General features: G+C 39.1%; 1 protein-coding gene across 2 annotated transcripts; it reads right to left on the bottom strand.

Moving 5' to 3' along the window:
* Positions 1 to 6,361: 6,361 nt before the first annotated feature.
* On the bottom strand, positions 6,362 to 14,027 carry LOC141427078 (pyruvate kinase-like). 2 transcript variants are annotated; one of them, XM_074086310.1, is made up of 10 exons: positions 13,919 to 14,027; positions 13,540 to 13,672; positions 12,293 to 12,516; positions 10,692 to 11,021; positions 9,804 to 9,950; positions 8,688 to 8,789; positions 7,908 to 8,153; positions 7,378 to 7,600; positions 6,956 to 7,001; positions 6,521 to 6,558 (listed from the first exon to the last, which is right to left on the bottom strand). In XM_074086310.1, the coding sequence occupies exons 1-9, from the start codon at positions 13,955 to 13,957 to the stop codon at positions 6,964 to 6,966; spliced, it is 1,482 nt and encodes a 493-aa protein (XP_073942411.1). In that variant the 5' UTR covers positions 13,958 to 14,027; the 3' UTR covers positions 6,521 to 6,558; positions 6,956 to 6,963. The 2 variants fall into 2 exon arrangements, with proteins under 2 accessions (XP_073942409.1, XP_073942411.1); XM_074086308.1 differs by lacking the exon at positions 6,956 to 7,001 and having other exon boundaries at positions 6,362 to 6,558.
* Between the last annotated feature and the right edge of the window lie 4,186 nt (positions 14,028 to 18,213).

The following is an 18,213-nucleotide window of genomic DNA, read 5'->3' as shown; positions in this document are numbered from 1 at the left end:
CAGGGCTGTCCGTCGCAAATTGCCGTGTTCCTCCACTTTGATGCGGCCATTTCGTCCAGCGGTAATTGCATCCGGCCGGTGCAGACGCTCTGTTGGCGATCATTTACATTTCGCAGGTGCTACATTCTAGAATACACTAGCATTGCTTCACTTTACTATTGTTTTCTTACTGTCAACTGGGTAGATTCCTGGTTAATGTTAAGTCCCGTCGGTCAGATTATATCACAAAACATTGGACATGGTATTATTTCTTTTTGTCAATCAAACAAAAAATTAAAAAGTTAAGGGCGTCAAAGTGCGGGAGTGGAGGCCCGTAATGTCACATGGAGCTGTAACCGGCTATATCCATAGGTACTTGTGTGTTTGTATGTTTGTCCGTCTTTCACGTCGTCGAAAGGAGCAACGGATTGACGTGATTTTTGGTTTAATAAAGTTTATAGCTCAGAGAGTGACATAGGCTACTTTTGTCCCGGAAAAATGCACAATTCCCGAGGGAATAGCGCGCGATAACCGAATTCACGCGTACGAAAGCCGCGGGAAAGCTAGTTATAGTTATGTCTATAATTTTATATTTAATCACAAAAAGAAAAATAATTTCCATTTTTTTTAAAGTACCTGCTTAACTTGACGGACTAACTACTTATACATAGTATTTAGTACATTATTTTCTGATTCACAAGAAAGTTAAAAACTCGACTGCTACATAATGAAATAGATAGCACCCGCCAGAAAGTATGCTTCCTAGTGATCACATACTTACTCGTATTGATCATTGTTTTCTCGTAAGTACGTGTACCCTAGTTGTTTTCCAATGTTTTTCCATCATGCGGCGTACTTCACTGGCTGGGTCCTGAAATATTTTATGACATTTATGAGACTAACCCGCGACTACTCGCACAAGCTTTGGTTTTTGGCACAAAGCAGTTGCATGGAATCTCCGGTATTTTAACACGTTGACGCGAGCAGGCAGCAGGCTTTAAACTAAAAAAAATCTCCACACAGAGTGACGTATGGCGGACTGACGTGACTATGTAGTAAGTACATTATTGTACGGGGTCTTTCCGGGGTCGTGATGTCCAGGTCCAGTTACGTTGCGCTAAGATAAAATAACAAAAACGACATAGAAAATAGTAACAAACCTACATACTCAAAACTTGCATTTATAGTACCTACTAGCCTGTTGCCCGCGACTCCCTCCGCGTAGAATTCGTTTATCGCTATCCCACGGAAACTGCAATTTTCTGTGATAAATCCATATCCTTCCTCGGTACTCAGTCTCAAACTGTCTGTATAACCTAATTCCATCTATATCGGTTCAGCGGTTTGACGTGATGGGGTAACAAGCAACATAGTCTTTTTTTTTTTTTTTTTTATACGACTGAATGGCAAACGAGCAAGTGGGTTCTCCTGATGGTAAGAGATCACCACCGCCCATAACATCTGCAAAACCAGGAGAATTGCAGATGCGTTGCCAACCTAGAGGCCTAAGATGGGATACCTCAAGTGCCAGTAATTTCACCGGCTGTCTTACTCTCCACGCCGAACACAACAGTGCAAGTACTGCTGCTTCACGGCAGGATTAGCGAGCAAGATGGTGGTAGCAATCCGGGCGGACCTTGCACAAGGTCCTAACCACCTGCAAAACTGCAAACTGTCTTACAAAACATTCGCATTCAATATTTTTGTGGGATTAATAAAATTATTATTTAACTTCTCATGCATACGAGAGGTTAAACACCTCTGTGAATAAGTATGTTTTAGATTATTAAATCATGGATATCAATTATTTTCGCTGATCCATGTTTTACTAAAAATACCTGGGCGGCCGAGATTTACTCGGGCTAAAACCCGACAGTAAGCATTTTCCTAGAAATAAGATCAAGCTACTAGCAGATCGATTTGTCATTCCGAAAACCCCCACATACCAAACTTCATCGAAATCGTTGAAGCCGTTTCCGAGATTTTGATTATTATATTTAATATAATATATATAAGTACAAGAATTGCTCGTTTAAAGGTATTAAATAGATCTAGGGCATCGAAGTATGTATGTATGTAAACTCTTTATTGCACAAAAGGAAAGAGACAAATCAGAATTGACAAAATTCACGTATATTGAAGAAAAACTAAAAAAAAATATTCGCAGATGGACGGAATACGTTCCCGATACATTTCGTGATACCTTGTGATAAAAAAATCCATACTTAAATTATAAATGCGAAAGTAACTCTGTCTGTCTGTCTGTCTGTCTGTTACGCTTTCACGCCTAAACCGCTGAACGGATTTTGATGAAATTTGTACAGAGATAGAATAGACCTTGGGAAAGAACATAGGCTATCTTTTATCGCGAAAAAAAGGCTTTAAGAGGTTGAAATAGGGATGAAAGTTTATATGGTGGAAGTCGTCGCTGTTGATGATAAAACATGAAACTTGGAATTTAGGCACTTAATAAGAAATAAATCGATATTTGGCTGACCTTTTTTGAAAACTCGACCTATGAGGGGATGAAATAGGGGATGAAAAGTGTATGTGGAAGGTAGTCATTTCGAAGATAAATCGAGAAGGCAACGGAGTGAGTGCGAGGCAACGGATGGACAGAGACAATGCAGGCTACAGCGGAGGCAGTGAAGTAGAGCGGAGGCAGCGGAGTGGAGCTGACGCTGCTGAGCGGAAGCGGAGGCTGGCGGAGCAGGCTGGCGGAACAGAGCGGAGGCAGTGGAGCGGAGCGGAGACAATGGAGCGGAGGCATCGGAGCGTAGGCAGGGAGGCAACGGAGTGGAGCGGAGGCAACGGAGTGGAGCGGAGGTAACGGATAGAGCGGATACAATCTAGGCTGCAGCGGAGGCAGTCAAGTAGAACGGAGGCAGCGGAGCGGAGCTGACGCTGCTGAGCGGATCGGAGGCTGGCGGAGCTAGAGGCTAGCGAGCGGAGGCTGGCGGAGCGGAGCTGGTGGAGCGGAGGCTGGCGGAACGGAGGCTGACGGAGCGGAGGCTGGCGGAGCGGAGGCTGTGGAGAGGAGGCAGCGGAGCGGAGGCAGTGGAACGGAGCGGACGCTGCTGAGCGGAGCGGAGGCTGTTGGAGCCTGATTGATGGTGATGGTGATGATAGTGGTGCTGATTATGATGATTGGTGATGATGATGGTGATTGTGGTGATAATGATCGATGATGATGAATAACAAAAAAAATGTTTATGAAAAAGTTCTTCATTTGAAACTTTACCTGCGAGGGGATGTTAGCAGAGGAGATGATGCAGTGTTAGCAGAACCTTCTAAGCTCATAAGAATAATGTACGCAATGTGAGGTCATCATGAAAAATTTATGATTTTCAGATTTTTCTTATTTATTGTGCTATAAGAGCCACCTTTATGCAAAATTCCAAGTTTCTAAAGACAGCCGGATGAAACACCTCTTTAATGACTGTAGCTTTTGTTTGCCTTGACTTAGAATTTAATTTTTTCAACAAGCTTTCGGGACTATGACCTGAGTTTAGGTTTATAATTTCAACTCGATACCATACTCCGCTAGATAAAGGGTCTTGACAGACAGACGGACGGACGGACAGAAAAGTGATCCTATAAGGGTTCAATTTTTGCCTCTTGAGGAACGGAACCCTAAAAATCATTTGATCGGATAAACAAAAAAAAATACTTTATATTTATAGCAATGTATTGAAATGGTTATTTCAGTAAGCCGTAGAAAGTTTCTATGTGCTATTATTGGCAGAATAGGTATCCTAAATAATTAAGTACTTTCAAAGTTACTATTCCACGCGGACGAAGTCCCGGGCAAAAGCTATAAGCTATAAAATGGTGGTGCAATATGCCCACTTACTCTCGAACATAAAGGGCTAGCGAGCCACAATCTACTCTAGCGCCCAATCGCTTAAACGGCCAAGAGCTGTATTTTCCAAATTGAAAATTTAAAAAACATGATCTCAAAGAGAATTTCCAAGCAAAGCCGAGCGGCGGAGACTATCGGCCGCAGGTTACGTGCGCCAATATTGAACGTTTCGCCGGAATTACACTTGCCACATATTGGACTAGTGGTTGTCAAACTAAATTGTATCGTCTCGTACTAGAGCTTAATGCGGCAATAATACTGAGTCGTTCACCGCATGCTGCATACGGCGACCGCAAAAGTGTAAAGAGCACGGTAGTCGGCCGCATTCGGCGAGCGACAGCTGTCACCGCCTTAATATGGCCGCCGCAGTAGACGGACAGACTAACGTAAAGCGGCAATTACACTGAGTCGTTAAAGACGACGTTCGTTCGCCGAAGTAGTTTGACACAAGTTCGGCGACCACGTTAGGTGAACGACTCAGTGTAATTGCCGCATAACGCATTCACTGCCGCCGACGCATATATGCGTTTTCGGAACTTCGTCCAGTGCCGCTGTCATAATTATTCATACATTTGAACGCACATGTGCGTCGGTGGCACCTGTGGAAGTCAGGTGGCAGCGAATGCGTTAAACTTACTTTACGCCCTTGACTGTTGATCTGTTGTTTCTTGTTCGTTGGAGATAATAATGACCAGATAACATGTTTTCTGTGAAGAGTTTTGTTCTTCGGTCGGTGACAACTAGTTATACTGTTTTTTTAACAGTTATCTGCGAGGAAAATTTATTCCTCGGAGATGACTAGGTAGTTATCTTTGAGGGATAGATTTTCCTTATAGATGTTTACTGTTAAAACAAGGAAAATATGTTTAACTTATATGTTTTTTACTAGTTACAAGGAAAATCTATATTCCTCAGAGATATCGAGTTATCTCCGAGGAATAAATTTTCCTAGCAGATAACTCTTAAAATAAATATCTGTAGCAAAAATAACAACCTTACAGATATAATGTTTTCACAGATAACAAGTTGTCTAGCTATGGTTACCTCCAAGGAATAAAGGGTGTTAACGCTTAGACTATTACCTATTACCAGCTAAGAGCTTCATCATGGACGGCCGCTGTTTTGGCGTTGCAGTAATTTTGCCTTTCATTCTTGTCGACCGTGAGTGCTGAATGAAACCTAGGTTACATAAATTTAATTTGGGCACCTCAGAGTGCCGCAAATTGGGCTGGTCAGCGTTGCCGCTCTTTGACGACGGCGTGTCGTTGCGAATCACGGTCAAAGTAGATCAGTGTGGCGATACAGAATTCTATAAAAAAATATCTTCTCTGAGTTTAGATCTTGATACAAGCTAGTTTCCTAAGTTATGTATTGTAATTTTACTCAAGTAGGTATTTATAGTAAATGCGTGCGTGAATTTCATTATACAATTTAATTATTTAATTTCTGGTGTACAATAAAGAGTCATTGTATTGTATAATATTGTATATACGTAAATATCTCCAAACTAAAGGAAGCTCCAAAAAACCCGCTTTTGTGACATTTGACCTTAAATATCTAAATCGCGAGCACGATAACCTATGACGCGATGACACGATAACCTATGAGATCTATCTATCTAATACCTACTTAACGAGTGATGAATTTTGCTATGTAGGGGTTTTCGGGTATGACAAATCGATCTAGCTTGGTCTTATATCTGGGAAAACGCTTATTGTAGAGTTTTAGCCCGAGCAAAGCTTGGTCGCCTAGGTAATAAGTTTTAAAATGCCTTAATAAAAGTTTATACGAGCTTCTAGCTTATTAAGTATCTCTCTTTCCTAGTCACTCAATTAAATTGCTTATGCGACTGAATTAAGAAGTTGTTCATACAACGTAAACGAAAACAATGTAATTTTTGAATATCATCGTGGGAATCTAATAAAATTTCGGAATTTCAATTGAATCGAACGATTTTATGGTTCAAGGAGCGTGACTTATTACAGGAGGGTTTATTAATAGTACCTGGGCGACCGAGCTTTGCTCGGGCTAAGCCTCGAGGATAAGCGTTTTCCCAGAGATAAGACCAAGCTAGAACGATTTGTCATCCCCGAAAACCCCTACATACCAAGTTTCATCGAAATCGTTGGAGCCGTTTCCGAGATTCTGATCATATATAATATATAAATATATATATAAGAATTGCTCGTTTAAAGGTATTAGATCTCGTTCAATGAACTCTAAATATATTAAATAATCAAATATCATAAACGGGACTTGACACGCTAAACACACGAGTAATATTTACACATTTCAGTGGCCTTGGTCACGAGTACACTGAAGTGTAGGGTGTCATGTCTGCTTAGCAGCGCGAGTCCTTCGAACTACCTGCACTTGGTCATTTTTAATTGTTACCCTATCACACTGACACACAACACTAGCAACGTCCGACCGTGCGTCTCCCCGAACAGAGTCCCGTTTATGGTATTCAACTTTACTATTTATGAATGAAAATCACATCGATATTTAATCGTTATTTAATGTCAAGCACTAGCCGACGTCCGTGTCCGCTGTGGCATAGTTGATCTTCATAGTGTTAGTGAACCCTGAGCCCTGGCGGGACCCGGAAACGATCACCAACGGGTCACCGACTCTGATGAAGGCTTGCTCCAGCATCCACTTGGTGCAGAATTTGACGCGGTGGTCCAGATCTATTTGCCAGTCAGTCTCCGGCGAATCTACAGGATAAAGATTACAGTTTATTTGAAACGATGAAGTCCAAGGAAAGGGGTCATAACCCACCCCCACCCAAAGTTATTTACATGATTATTATACAGGTGTTCATGAAAACTCGAGTTTTCGAGCACTTACATACTTGACTTAATTTACAGAACTCAGAGATTTGTTTACACATATTCTTGCAAGTCTAAACTCGGCTTTAAATTTTACAAAAACAACTTATAAATAAATAGTAAAGTAGCGATTCCTCGTTACGAATCAGTGTATTCAAACCTAATGAATGTCCTCACGGATAAAAGAAAAACGTCCTAAAAACGACTGACCCTTTTCGCCTTTCAGGTTCATTCGATTAAAGCTAGTAAAGCCGACTGGGAAAATGTCCCGTCTATTATTTACCTTTGTGTTCAAACTTCAACTATTCCTTGGCCAATGTTTACTTTTGCTACAACAATTACTTTTATTAGTAGTGGTTCATTGACATTTGCTTGTACGACAACGTCGTCAACATAAATCATCAAGACAAAATAAACATTTTATACGCACAAATTTTTATTCCATAGATATTTACTATAGACAATAAAGTGAATGGGGCAGAACTGACACAACGCAGCAAGACAAGCGCTATCCAATATCATTGTGTAGCCTTTCTTTTCAAGTTTAACCTATCTCTAAAAAAAGGACAAGCTAGAACATACTGAAGGTCTCGAAGACAAAATCAAGTGACTCATCTAAATCCCGTAACAAATATGTCGCGTGTTAGGACACCTTATCTTGTAACTAAAGAAAGGTGGAATAGTCTTAAATATAATGAACTTTACCTTCATAAACAATTGGCACGATGCCTCTAAACATGTGCAGTTGCCGGGCAATCGTCGCATATCTCGTGACGGCCACTATTGGGCATCTCGGTCTAAACTTGGACACGATTTGGGCTGACTTGCCCGTGGTGGTCACCACAATAATTGCCGCCGCTATAGTCCTGTTTGCAGCTATAACTGCAGCGACTGCCGTGCCGGTAGCTGCGTCGCAGGGTATTGTAATCTGATAAAGATAGAGAGATAGTCTTTTTTCGTCACCGTAAACCTAGATTTATCCAGCCATTCAGTTATAAAACACAACGTACTTTGGTGTTCTTCTACTTTTTCCTTTAGAGGTACAAAACCCTTAAAAATACTTTAATTTTTCTTCCGGTGCCCCAATGTGGGGTCATGAACCTTTGTTACAGGGGTCCGTGCTTCCACTATTGTTTCACAACTTCAAACTGTCCCCAAAGTGGAAGCACACTTGGACTGTGACCTTGTCAAATCATTTTAATGGGGACAGTGAACGTGTTAATATGAACACGCACCTTGTTAACCATATCACTGTAGATCTGTCTGCTCCACACACAAGCTTCTGCTTCCTTGCACGCGTTAGCCAAGCACATTACTGTATCGACTGGGTACTGGCCCACTGCGGTCTCCGCGGAAAGCATTAGCGCATCAGCGCCATCCAGGATACAGTTGCAAACGTCCAGGATTTCAGACCTCAGTGGCAGCTTCTGGTATCTCATGCTGCTGAGAAGTTGCGCACTGATACATATAGGGACGTTGGCCTTGGAAATAAAGAGTATCATTATGTTTTTTTTTAATTATATTTCTCAAAGTTAGTAAGATTACTGATAATCCCAGTTTAGATCTACGAGAAAAATCGTGCAAGTTGCATTATAATACAACGCGAGGCCATAAAGTTAAAAGCGAAGAAGAAGGTGAGAAGCGAGTTTGAAGTGATTGAGCTCTGCAAAGTACATACAACTTGTATGATTTTTCTTGTAGGTCTAAACTAGGCTATAAAACTACTCATTAGAAGAGTAGAAGTAGACACATGAGACACACTAAACACATGAGACCTCTATATGGCGGAAAAATGTTTATGATGATATTTATCACTCTAAAATTGAGATTGAAGAGAGACTGGGGTCCTAAATGGATTAGTAAAATTTCATTGGTGAGTATAGTAATTCACTAAAACCTGAGAAAAGATAAAACGCGTTTGCAGTAATGGCAGGAGAAGCGATTGATTTTGAAAAGAAATACACACGATGTAATTTTTCTTCCTCCTCTTAATTTTATCAGTTCTGTGGTTTTACCTTATTAGCTCGAGCGATCATGTTTTTCTGAGCTATCACCAGTTTTTTTGGTGTTATATCTGATCCTAATTCTTGTCTTGATACAATTATTCCATTGGCTGCCTGAAATTAAATAAAGGTGCTGGTAAATTTGGGCATTCACTTAAAACAGAGCATCGAGGGCTCAGGATGACTTCGTCCACAGTCCCATTTTGTCACCTTCTTAAATCGTCCTCATTTTCATATTGTCTACTGTTCTGATTCGGCAACATTCCTACATCGTCACTTTCCTATCTTGTCCACTTACGTGGGCCACAGTACCAACTCGTCAACTGTCTTATTTCGACTAAAGTGCTAACACGTCAAAATTCAAATTTAGACCACAGTACCAGCTCGTCAACATTATTGCATCGTTCACTATCCAGACTAATATAAATGATTACTGAAAGAGGTCTTTTTTTTCAAATTACTCTCGGGATATTTTGCTTTTCAAACGCTTAACTTAAAAACGCCATCTCTGTGAGACAGCGTCTGGTAAGCGTGAATGAGTTGGCACTGCTGATCAAGTAGTACTGTGGTCTATAAAAGAAAGTGGACGAGTTGGCACTGTGGTCAAAATTGGAATAGAGACAAAATGGGATATGGACGATAACAGAAAGTGGACGAGTTGGGAAGGTGACGATTTAGGAATTGTAGACTGACGACACGGCACTGTGGACGATTTAAGAAAGTGACGAAATGGGACTGTGGACGAAGTCATCCTGAGCCGCATCGAGCGTTCGACGTTTTTAAATTTGTCGAACGGAATAACGGATAGACTTAAGCATAGAGCCAAACATTGCTATGAATATTTACGCGATCATTCTAGAGAACGTTTTTCTAGTAAATGCTCGTCAACTGGGGTAAGTGTATGCAATCCCATACATTTTAGTCCGAAAGACGTCGTGTTCCAGTGGTTCTAAGGCACCATACCACTGAAGAATACGACGTCAGTGACGCAACGAGGTCACGCTGTTTTGTCAGCTTTTTAGTATTGCGTTTTTTATCATCTTTACAGTAGTTAGTCTGTACAGTATTTATTGCATGTTGCTCAAGCTAAATGACTTTATTATTAATATTATAAGTATTATAACTTACAGTAAGAATATTATCAAAGTTATTAAAACCCTCGATGGTTTGGATTTGTGCTATTATTGAAATCTTTTTGCCTTTTTCACCCAAAAGTCCTCTCAGCTCTGTTATTGCATCCACTGAATTCACAAATGGAGCAATCACTATGTCAACCTGCGAACAAAGACACTAAATACAAAACTCCTGAGAAAAAATAGAAGCTGCTTCATATAGAAGTGCAATCTGGTACCAACACCAACAAAATATAGCTATGAAGAGACTCAGGTGATGGTGTCGCAGGCAGTGTCGCAGATGTGGTTTTGGCCCTTCGGGCTGATGCAAACTTACCATAAGTTAAACTATGTATGCCTCCGTGTCGATTAAAATTGGGAAAAACGCGATTGTGAAAATAAGCTTCAGTAAAAAAGCATATGGAGAAAAAAAGCATTTGGGAAAAAATGCGAATGGAAATTTTGCTACTAGGAAATAACGATTTTGGTGAATTGATCAAACCAACCTCTTTTATGAAAAGTTAAAATGAAATCCATGATGTAATTTTTGGGAATACCTCTGAAATTTTTACATAATTTTAGAAATTCAAATCAACCGTGTAAACCTATTAGTTTACGCGTGCGAAGCATAAAGGCTTTAGTAGCCAATACTAATATTATAAATTCGAAAGTTTGTGTGTGTGTTTGTATGTTTGTGTGTTTGTCCGTCTTTTGCGTCGAAACGGAGCGACGGATCGACGTGATTTTGTACGGACGTGATATAGAGATAGTTTATGGACCAGAGAGTGACATAAGCTACTTCTTATCCCGGAAAAATGCACAGTTCCTGAGGGAACAGCGCGCGATAACTGAATTCCACGCGGGCGAAGCCGCGGGCAAAAGCTAGTAATAAATATTACGATACCTGATGATGAACAGCCATATCAATATCCAATTTATCTTTTTCAGAAAAATTAGGCATGTCTAAAACAACGTTAGGTATAAAAACATCTTTGTAGGAGCCCAGCAATCCTCCCCTTTCAATTTTGCAAGTTATAGTATTCGCTGATATAACTTCGACTTTCAGCAAGATGGTCTCGTTGTCTAGTAAGATTGAGTCGTTCTTTTTCACTTGGTCCGCGAGATACATGAAGTCCACGAAGATGGTGTAAGTTGAGCATCTCTCTCTGTATGTCTCGTCGGATGTCAGTCTCACTACTTCTCCGGTTTTGAGATCCACAGTCTCTCCGTAGCTCTAAAATAAATGTTTGTTTAAAAAATAACACTAGCTTCTTAGGGTTCCGTAGCCAAAATGGCAAAAACGGAACCCTTATACTTTCGCTATGTCTGTCTGTCTGTCCGTCCGTCCGCGGCTTTGCTCAGGGACTATCAATGCTAGAAAGCTGTAATTTTGCACGAATATATACGTAAACTATGCCGACAAAATGGTACAATAAAAAATTAAAAAAAAATTGTTTAGTGTACGTCCCATACACGTAAAGTGGGGGTGATTTTTTTTTCTCATCAAATCTTGTAGTGCGGGGTATCGTTGGATAGGTCTTGGGAGTTGCTAAAACGATTTTTCGATTCAGTGATTTGTTTGGAAAATATTCAACTTTAAAGTGCAAATTTTGATTAAAATCGAATCAAAGCGTCCCCCCCCCCCTCTAAAATCTAAACCGGTGGGAGGAAAAATTTGAAAAAATTCAAAAATTCAGAATGGTAGTAAATATATCAAAATTACAAGGAAAACTACAACGGTTAAGTTTTCTTGAGAATTATTAGTAGTTTAAGAGTAAATAGCAGCCTAAGGTATAAAATATTCCTAAACTTGGAATATTCCGTACAAAATAAGTACGAAATCCTTAGAAAAATATTACTTAATTTTTTCTTAATGGCTACGGAACCCTATTCCGGGCGTATCCGACACGCTCTTGGCCGGTTTTTTTTTATGAGTTTCACCCTTGCTGTTTTAGCAAAATATCGTCACTACTTTGAAAAAAGCCCGTATCTCAAAGTCGATAATTTTACTGAGTGAACTTTGTTGATGTATTAAATTGTGATACGAGATTTTTTCAAAGCAGTGACGATATATTTTGCCAATGTCACTGTAGAGACATTACTCACACGAGGAGACTGTTCGGTTTATATAATTTTGATTTTGGGGGAGTAACAGACAAGTCAAGAAACATCTCGGCCTATGTGCGTCCCAATGCTGGGCAAAAGCTCTCAGAATCAATACTAGCTATTGTTCTGAATCTATTTTTGTTGACAGTATTTGTATGACAATGCATAGTCATGTACAGTCAAACACTCCACTTTCTTCGTAGGAATGTGCGAGTTTCCTCACGATGTTTTCTTAGCCATAATGCTCATGGTAAATTTCCAATGGAATTTCGTAAATAAATTCTGAGAGTTTAGAACTGTCTGTGCTCGAACCCACGATCCTCTACTTGAGAGGCCATAGGCAGCTCGCTCAGTGGAGATTCTTTATGGATCGAACAATTTATATTATTAAAGACTCACGTCTGCTATCCGTCCAGTTCTTATTTTTCTACCAGAGAGGCGAGCAGCAATAGCTAGTGGATAGATCCTACCCATCTTCATTCCATAGTTTTTCGCAGCCTGCCGCAAGGTTTTTATATTTTCTATGTGCTCATCTCTGGGGCCAAACGACATATTCAACAAGGCTATATTCATGCCAGCTGCTATCATATTCTCAATAGTTTCCAATTCAGTGGTCGATTTACCTAAAAACACACTCGTTTCACTGTTATTTATTTAAATGGTGACTTGCTCGAAAATTTTTAGTACCTATGTTGTACTTTAACTTTAAGTCAGTTCTAGACTCTATATACTTGTTTTACCTTTTTAGTTCATATTTAAAGTTTTGTAAGATAGTCTGGTTTTACATTTTTTCTTTTATACTTTTTTTGATATTCCTGTGAAAATGGTAGCTTAAAACTATTCGTGTAAACAATGACATAATTATTGGCTTTCGTCCCCCATCCATATTTTTTTTTGCGGACGTTGTTTTGAAATATTATATTATATACGTATACTAACCCTGTTCCACAAATCTTATGATACAATATTTTAGACTATCGCGTTCATTACTAATCAGTAATTATGTGATTTTAACGAAGCTCGATATTTCGGTACAGTCGCATGCGCAATGATCACTTTAAAATCAAGGTACGCGGAACAAAACCCGAATTTAATTCATGAAATCTAATGATATATCACATGTTCATTTTTTTAACCGTATAGGCTACAGAAGGTGCCAAAGCAGAGACATAATATACATATTACAACGTTACAAAATATACAACAGATAAATTAGTACAAATGCTATTTTATTTTAGAAGACAATTATTCTAAAAATAAACAGGGCTTTGATTAGCTTAGGATCAAGCTTGCCGCGTTTTAGGTTGCTTAGGCAACCTAATAAATTTAGAATTCCAGTGCCTAAACTAATACCAGCCTTGAAATTTAAACTTTTAACAATTTCTCTGTTTGTGTAGAATATTTTTTAGATCAGTGGTTCTGAACCTAGGGGTAAATCAGCTATTCTCTGGGGGTGTTAAATAACCGAATGCAATTAAATACCTAGCTAAATAGTATAAATAAAAAATGATAGATTGCCGCCTATTAAGTACCTACCGCACGTGGGCTCTCTTTCTAGCTGTTATTTTTATTTGTTCCATTGTTTAAAAAAAATAAACATTGTAAGACTGGTTTTAAAAGTTCAAAGTAATTTTGTAAATATTCACCCATAGCGGCAACGATTCCTGTAAGACGTTGGCACCCAGGAGGTGCCTTGATGTCGAGGTTTAATATGTGATCCAGAGGTGTCATCGCATTCGCCGAAGGAAACTGCTGCCCAGGCAGGTCCATAGCATCGTACTGCAATTTTTATTAAAGTAGCGAAAATATACTAACTATACACTTATATTACTACTAGCTTTTGCCCGCGATTCCGTCTGCAAAGTGTTCGTTCGTAGAAAATACTTTTTCTAGTATCCTTGATTTTAGTACATAGATGTCAATGTTTTCATCCCAGTACAAAAACATTAATGAAATAACTTTTTTGAATATACGTAGTTAGTCGGGTATGGTATTTCTACTACTTCCATAATATTATTTACTCACTTCACCTAGTTTCACATCAAAATCTGTAGGCCACACCATATTTCTAAAAAATAAATTATTTCGCAAAAAATATGTTACAAAATGTCACGAAATTACGTTTTTTTATTGTAATGTCAGCGTGTCAACAATACAATAGTATCTTTTTGTACGGTGTCTAGGCGTCAGTAAAGCAGCGATGCCGAAAAGGGTGTTAATGATAAACACTACACTATGGATTCATCCCTACATTCAACCACATTGGAAAGACATTGGCCAACTTCAGCGTTTTCCACGCGATATCGGTATCGGACGCCGATATTGGTATATTGGGGCAAGTAAAATGTATGAAATATGTACAGGCTTGGTACAGGCAGTGAGATACCCACCCTTCATAAATTACCTAACTTTTACTTCTTTTGCTCAATCAAGCTATGAATATTTGCGTTTTTATAACCATTTTAAATCTGTCAAAGTACCTAGCCCCCAAATTTCCTAATTTAACCCTGGTTTACGGTACCTTTTTCATTTGACTGTTAAATTTAATAAGTCTGGCATGTAGGGCGGCTGTGTTGTACTCTCCTGTGGCCCGGCGAAAGACCAGTGCTGGTATACAATCAGGTATCCCGGGATCTTTTTATAACAATATCTACGTATTTTCGTTTTTATTTTTCTAATCTGTGTAAGATTCTATTTCTGTTATAAATAAATGCTTTTTCTCTCTTTCTTTCTGTGGTATCTTTGGCCCCAGTGGCATGCTGGAGCATGATATTTATATTTAGTTGCCTGCGTACGTACCAAAATGTGCCTACAAAAATCATACGGAATACTTAAATGCTCGAATAATGACCCAACAGCTACAGCTAAGCTACTGCACGCAAAGATGTACTTTGCTCTTAAAAGCACATAAACCTAACTTTGGTAGAACCTAAAAGCGTGTTTGCACTCGTTAAAAAAACATTTCACCGACAAATCGTAAAAATCCTTTGTTACCCTTCGTTTTAACATGGGATAAGCTTTATTTTTGTTTAGACAAGTCAGAGGTAAATTAGAGGAAGCGAAGAATCCCGATCGCCAGGTAAGCGGGGCGATAAACAGCTAGCAGCTGTCGGTAACAACGCTACAAAAATAAATACAGCCCACGAAAACAAACAAAGCCAAGCCTTATTTGTGGGGAAACCATTAGGGGATCAAAACGACGTTTGCGAAAGATGAAAACAAAAAATGGGACATCCACAGGGGAATGATATCCGTTTTCAACTTTCGAATATCGCTACTGTGGTCAGTGACGCCACGTGGGGGATACAATTAACATTGGAAGATGTAAACTAAGATATTACTATGATTCAATAATACTTTTTAATTTTATGATTTAAATTCGGGTTTTGTTCCGCGTACCTTTATTTTAGTGAAGCTCGATATTACGGCACAGTTGCATGCGCCATGATCACGAGACGGTTCAAAAATCAAATCAAGAATTGAATCAAGGTACGCGGAACAAAACCCGAATCATAAAGTTAGTAATGACCGCGATAGTCTAAGTGCCATCCACGAAGACGCGTGATTTTGTCAAAATTGAGAGAGAGAGAGAGAGAGAGAGAAAACATTTATTTACACATATTCGATACACATAAAAATACATTAGATGGAGAAAAAAAAATAACATCGAATAGTATAAAGTGGACCCCACTCAGCATAATGTTACGGCAAGCCGCAACGCTGTTTTTCAGTGGGACCCATTTAAAAACTAAAACATATAAAAACATACAACACACTATGACGACACAAAATTAGACATTAATGACATTGTAATAAGAACCACGGCACGCTTCATCGTTAATGACTCTACCTATACTTTATTAATTATAAGTGAAGCAACGCAACAAGTTAAGTAAAACTTAAAAAAACCTTCCTATTACTATTTTATTTCAACTACTAATTTATTGAATCAGGCGTTACTTTGCGGAGGTCCATATCAATGAACTAAAAGAATTTCCTTGCTCACCCGCGACCTAAAGGTTAAATTCTTTTAGTTCATTTACAACTACTAAACTTAGATTGTTGACCAAGTCTACCTTCATTAGACACTCATTCGTTTTTTTATCTTAAAATTACCTGACTAGGTACAGTAGACTAAAATTAGTAAATTAAGATAGTGTACTCAATCGTAACAAGCTAAAAAAACCTTCCTATTACACAACTACTAATTTATTGAATCAGGCGTTACTTTGCGGAGGTTCATATCAATGAACTAAAAGAATTTCCTTGCTCACCCGCGACCTTGAGCAAGGAAATTCTTTTAGTTCATTTACAACTACTAAACTTAGATTGTTGACTAATGAAGGTTCATTAGACACTCATTCGTTTTTTTATCTTAAAATTACCTGACTAGGTACAGTAGACATTAAAATACCAATGTAAAAGCTTCGTCAGAATTTCAATCTTATTTCGTTATTTGCTAAAAATACTCTCCAAAACAAACAAAAACATATTCAAAGCAACCCAGCTCAAACAAAGTAAATTGTTTTAAAGGCCTTCTTTATTTACTTACCTGATACCTCGAATCTGCTAAGTACAGAAAACTTCTTGGAAATGCCAATCTTTTTACGAACGAAATAATCTGATTCCAAAAATGTGTCAGCAAGAATATTCCTGCTTCAATTGTATTCCCTGAACGCGCCCGCGGTCTATGGAGTCATGCAGTGCTCAATACAAATTGTTAAAGGAAATACAGCTCAGTCATTCCCGAGGGGGTCACAATCTATAAAATCCTCGTCCGTCCAATATGTAAGTATAAACCCTTTGTGTTAGAAACTTGCGTCTCGGAAACCGCTCTACGGTTGAAACTATCCGAAATTCCAATGGATTTGGCAGCTATTGTTATTTTAGAATTTCTTGAATTCGATGAATGTTAGGTGTTTGCTGTGGTAGAGCCAATTAGCTTGACATAAAGCCTTTTAAGCAGATTGTCGTGGGTTAGCGTAGGCCCTTTGAGTTTTTCTGGATTTATGTGCGAATGTACTAAAGCTTTTGGAACAAATTAATACAATGAGGGCTATCGTTTTTTGTCTCACTAGATGGCGCACTGTTGCGTGAGGTTTTTATGTTTGCCTTTAAAGTCTGTTATTACGGGCGTGAAAACAAAGTTTAGATTAAAATCATATTTAATACACCTTAAAACTGTACCATAAAAATATCGAGCATTCCACAGTGATGCATAGTCCCCGTTTTGTTCGGAAAAAAGGGAGGACAAAGGTTTCCGAAAGACAAAACTGTCTCAAAACACAGACATTCATTGCCCCGGAACGCATATTTGCCATAATTAATTTCAGATATTGCAAAATATTCACAAAATTATTCTGATTATAAATAAACCCGCGTAGCTCACCCAAAAACTATGAGATTTGACATTTCGGAGACCTCACGCTACACTAGCGCCTCTAGTGGCGAATTTATACGCGATAGCCCTCATTTCATTACGTCACCGCGACCTTACGATAGCTACGTCTATGCAACAAATGTGTTAAACACACATTTGCAGCTTCTCCACATACACACTACACAAATCACAGAAACTCAACTATTACTACCACCACACTACACTCGTTTCGAACTCAACGAGAGTTCATCCTCAGAGCAACACAACCGTTCACAATGATATCAGATGTTAATCTAAAATTTGTTGCATAAAAGTTGCTAAGTATCGAAATGTCATGGGTGAGCAAGGTAATTGTTTGAGTTCATTGATGGATGATACATTGTGTGTCGGTGTGATGGGGTGACAAATAAAAATGACCAAATGCGGGTAGTTCGTGATACGAGTGCCGGTACTATTAGTGATCAAATGCGGGTAGTTCGTGATACGAGTGCCGGTACTATTAGTGATCAAGTGCGGGTAGTTCGAAGGACTCGCGTTGCTAGGCAGACTTGACACCCCACACTTCAGTCTACTCGTGACCACGGCCACTGCAATATTGCCGAAACGTCGACGTTAACTAACCAAGGAAGTTTTGTCCAAGCTAGACACGATATTTTACAGGCATAAAACAAATTTAATTAGACTGCCGAAACCCAAGTTTATATGTAGCAAAATTCCAAGTTATAATTTTATCAAAACGGTCTCGCTTCCTATTTCGCTGCAGCTACCTTCTAACATAACGCCTCTTACTTCCCTGCATCTCGCATCAAGCGTTACAATGCAATTTAAGAATTCTGGCAGGCAACACGTCGTAAAGCATTCCCCACTCGGGTTTCACTTCTTTGTGGCTTCGAAACTTTGCTTGGCTTACATGGAAACTACAGCATTAAAAACAACAAAG

This window comes from Choristoneura fumiferana, chromosome 4 (assembly GCF_025370935.1).
Source record: "Choristoneura fumiferana chromosome 4, NRCan_CFum_1, whole genome shotgun sequence".
Taxonomy (NCBI): Eukaryota; Metazoa; Arthropoda; class Insecta; order Lepidoptera; family Tortricidae; genus Choristoneura; species Choristoneura fumiferana.
The sequence above is the reverse complement of the archived record's forward strand: the minus strand, read 5'-3'. Positions and strand labels throughout refer to the sequence as shown.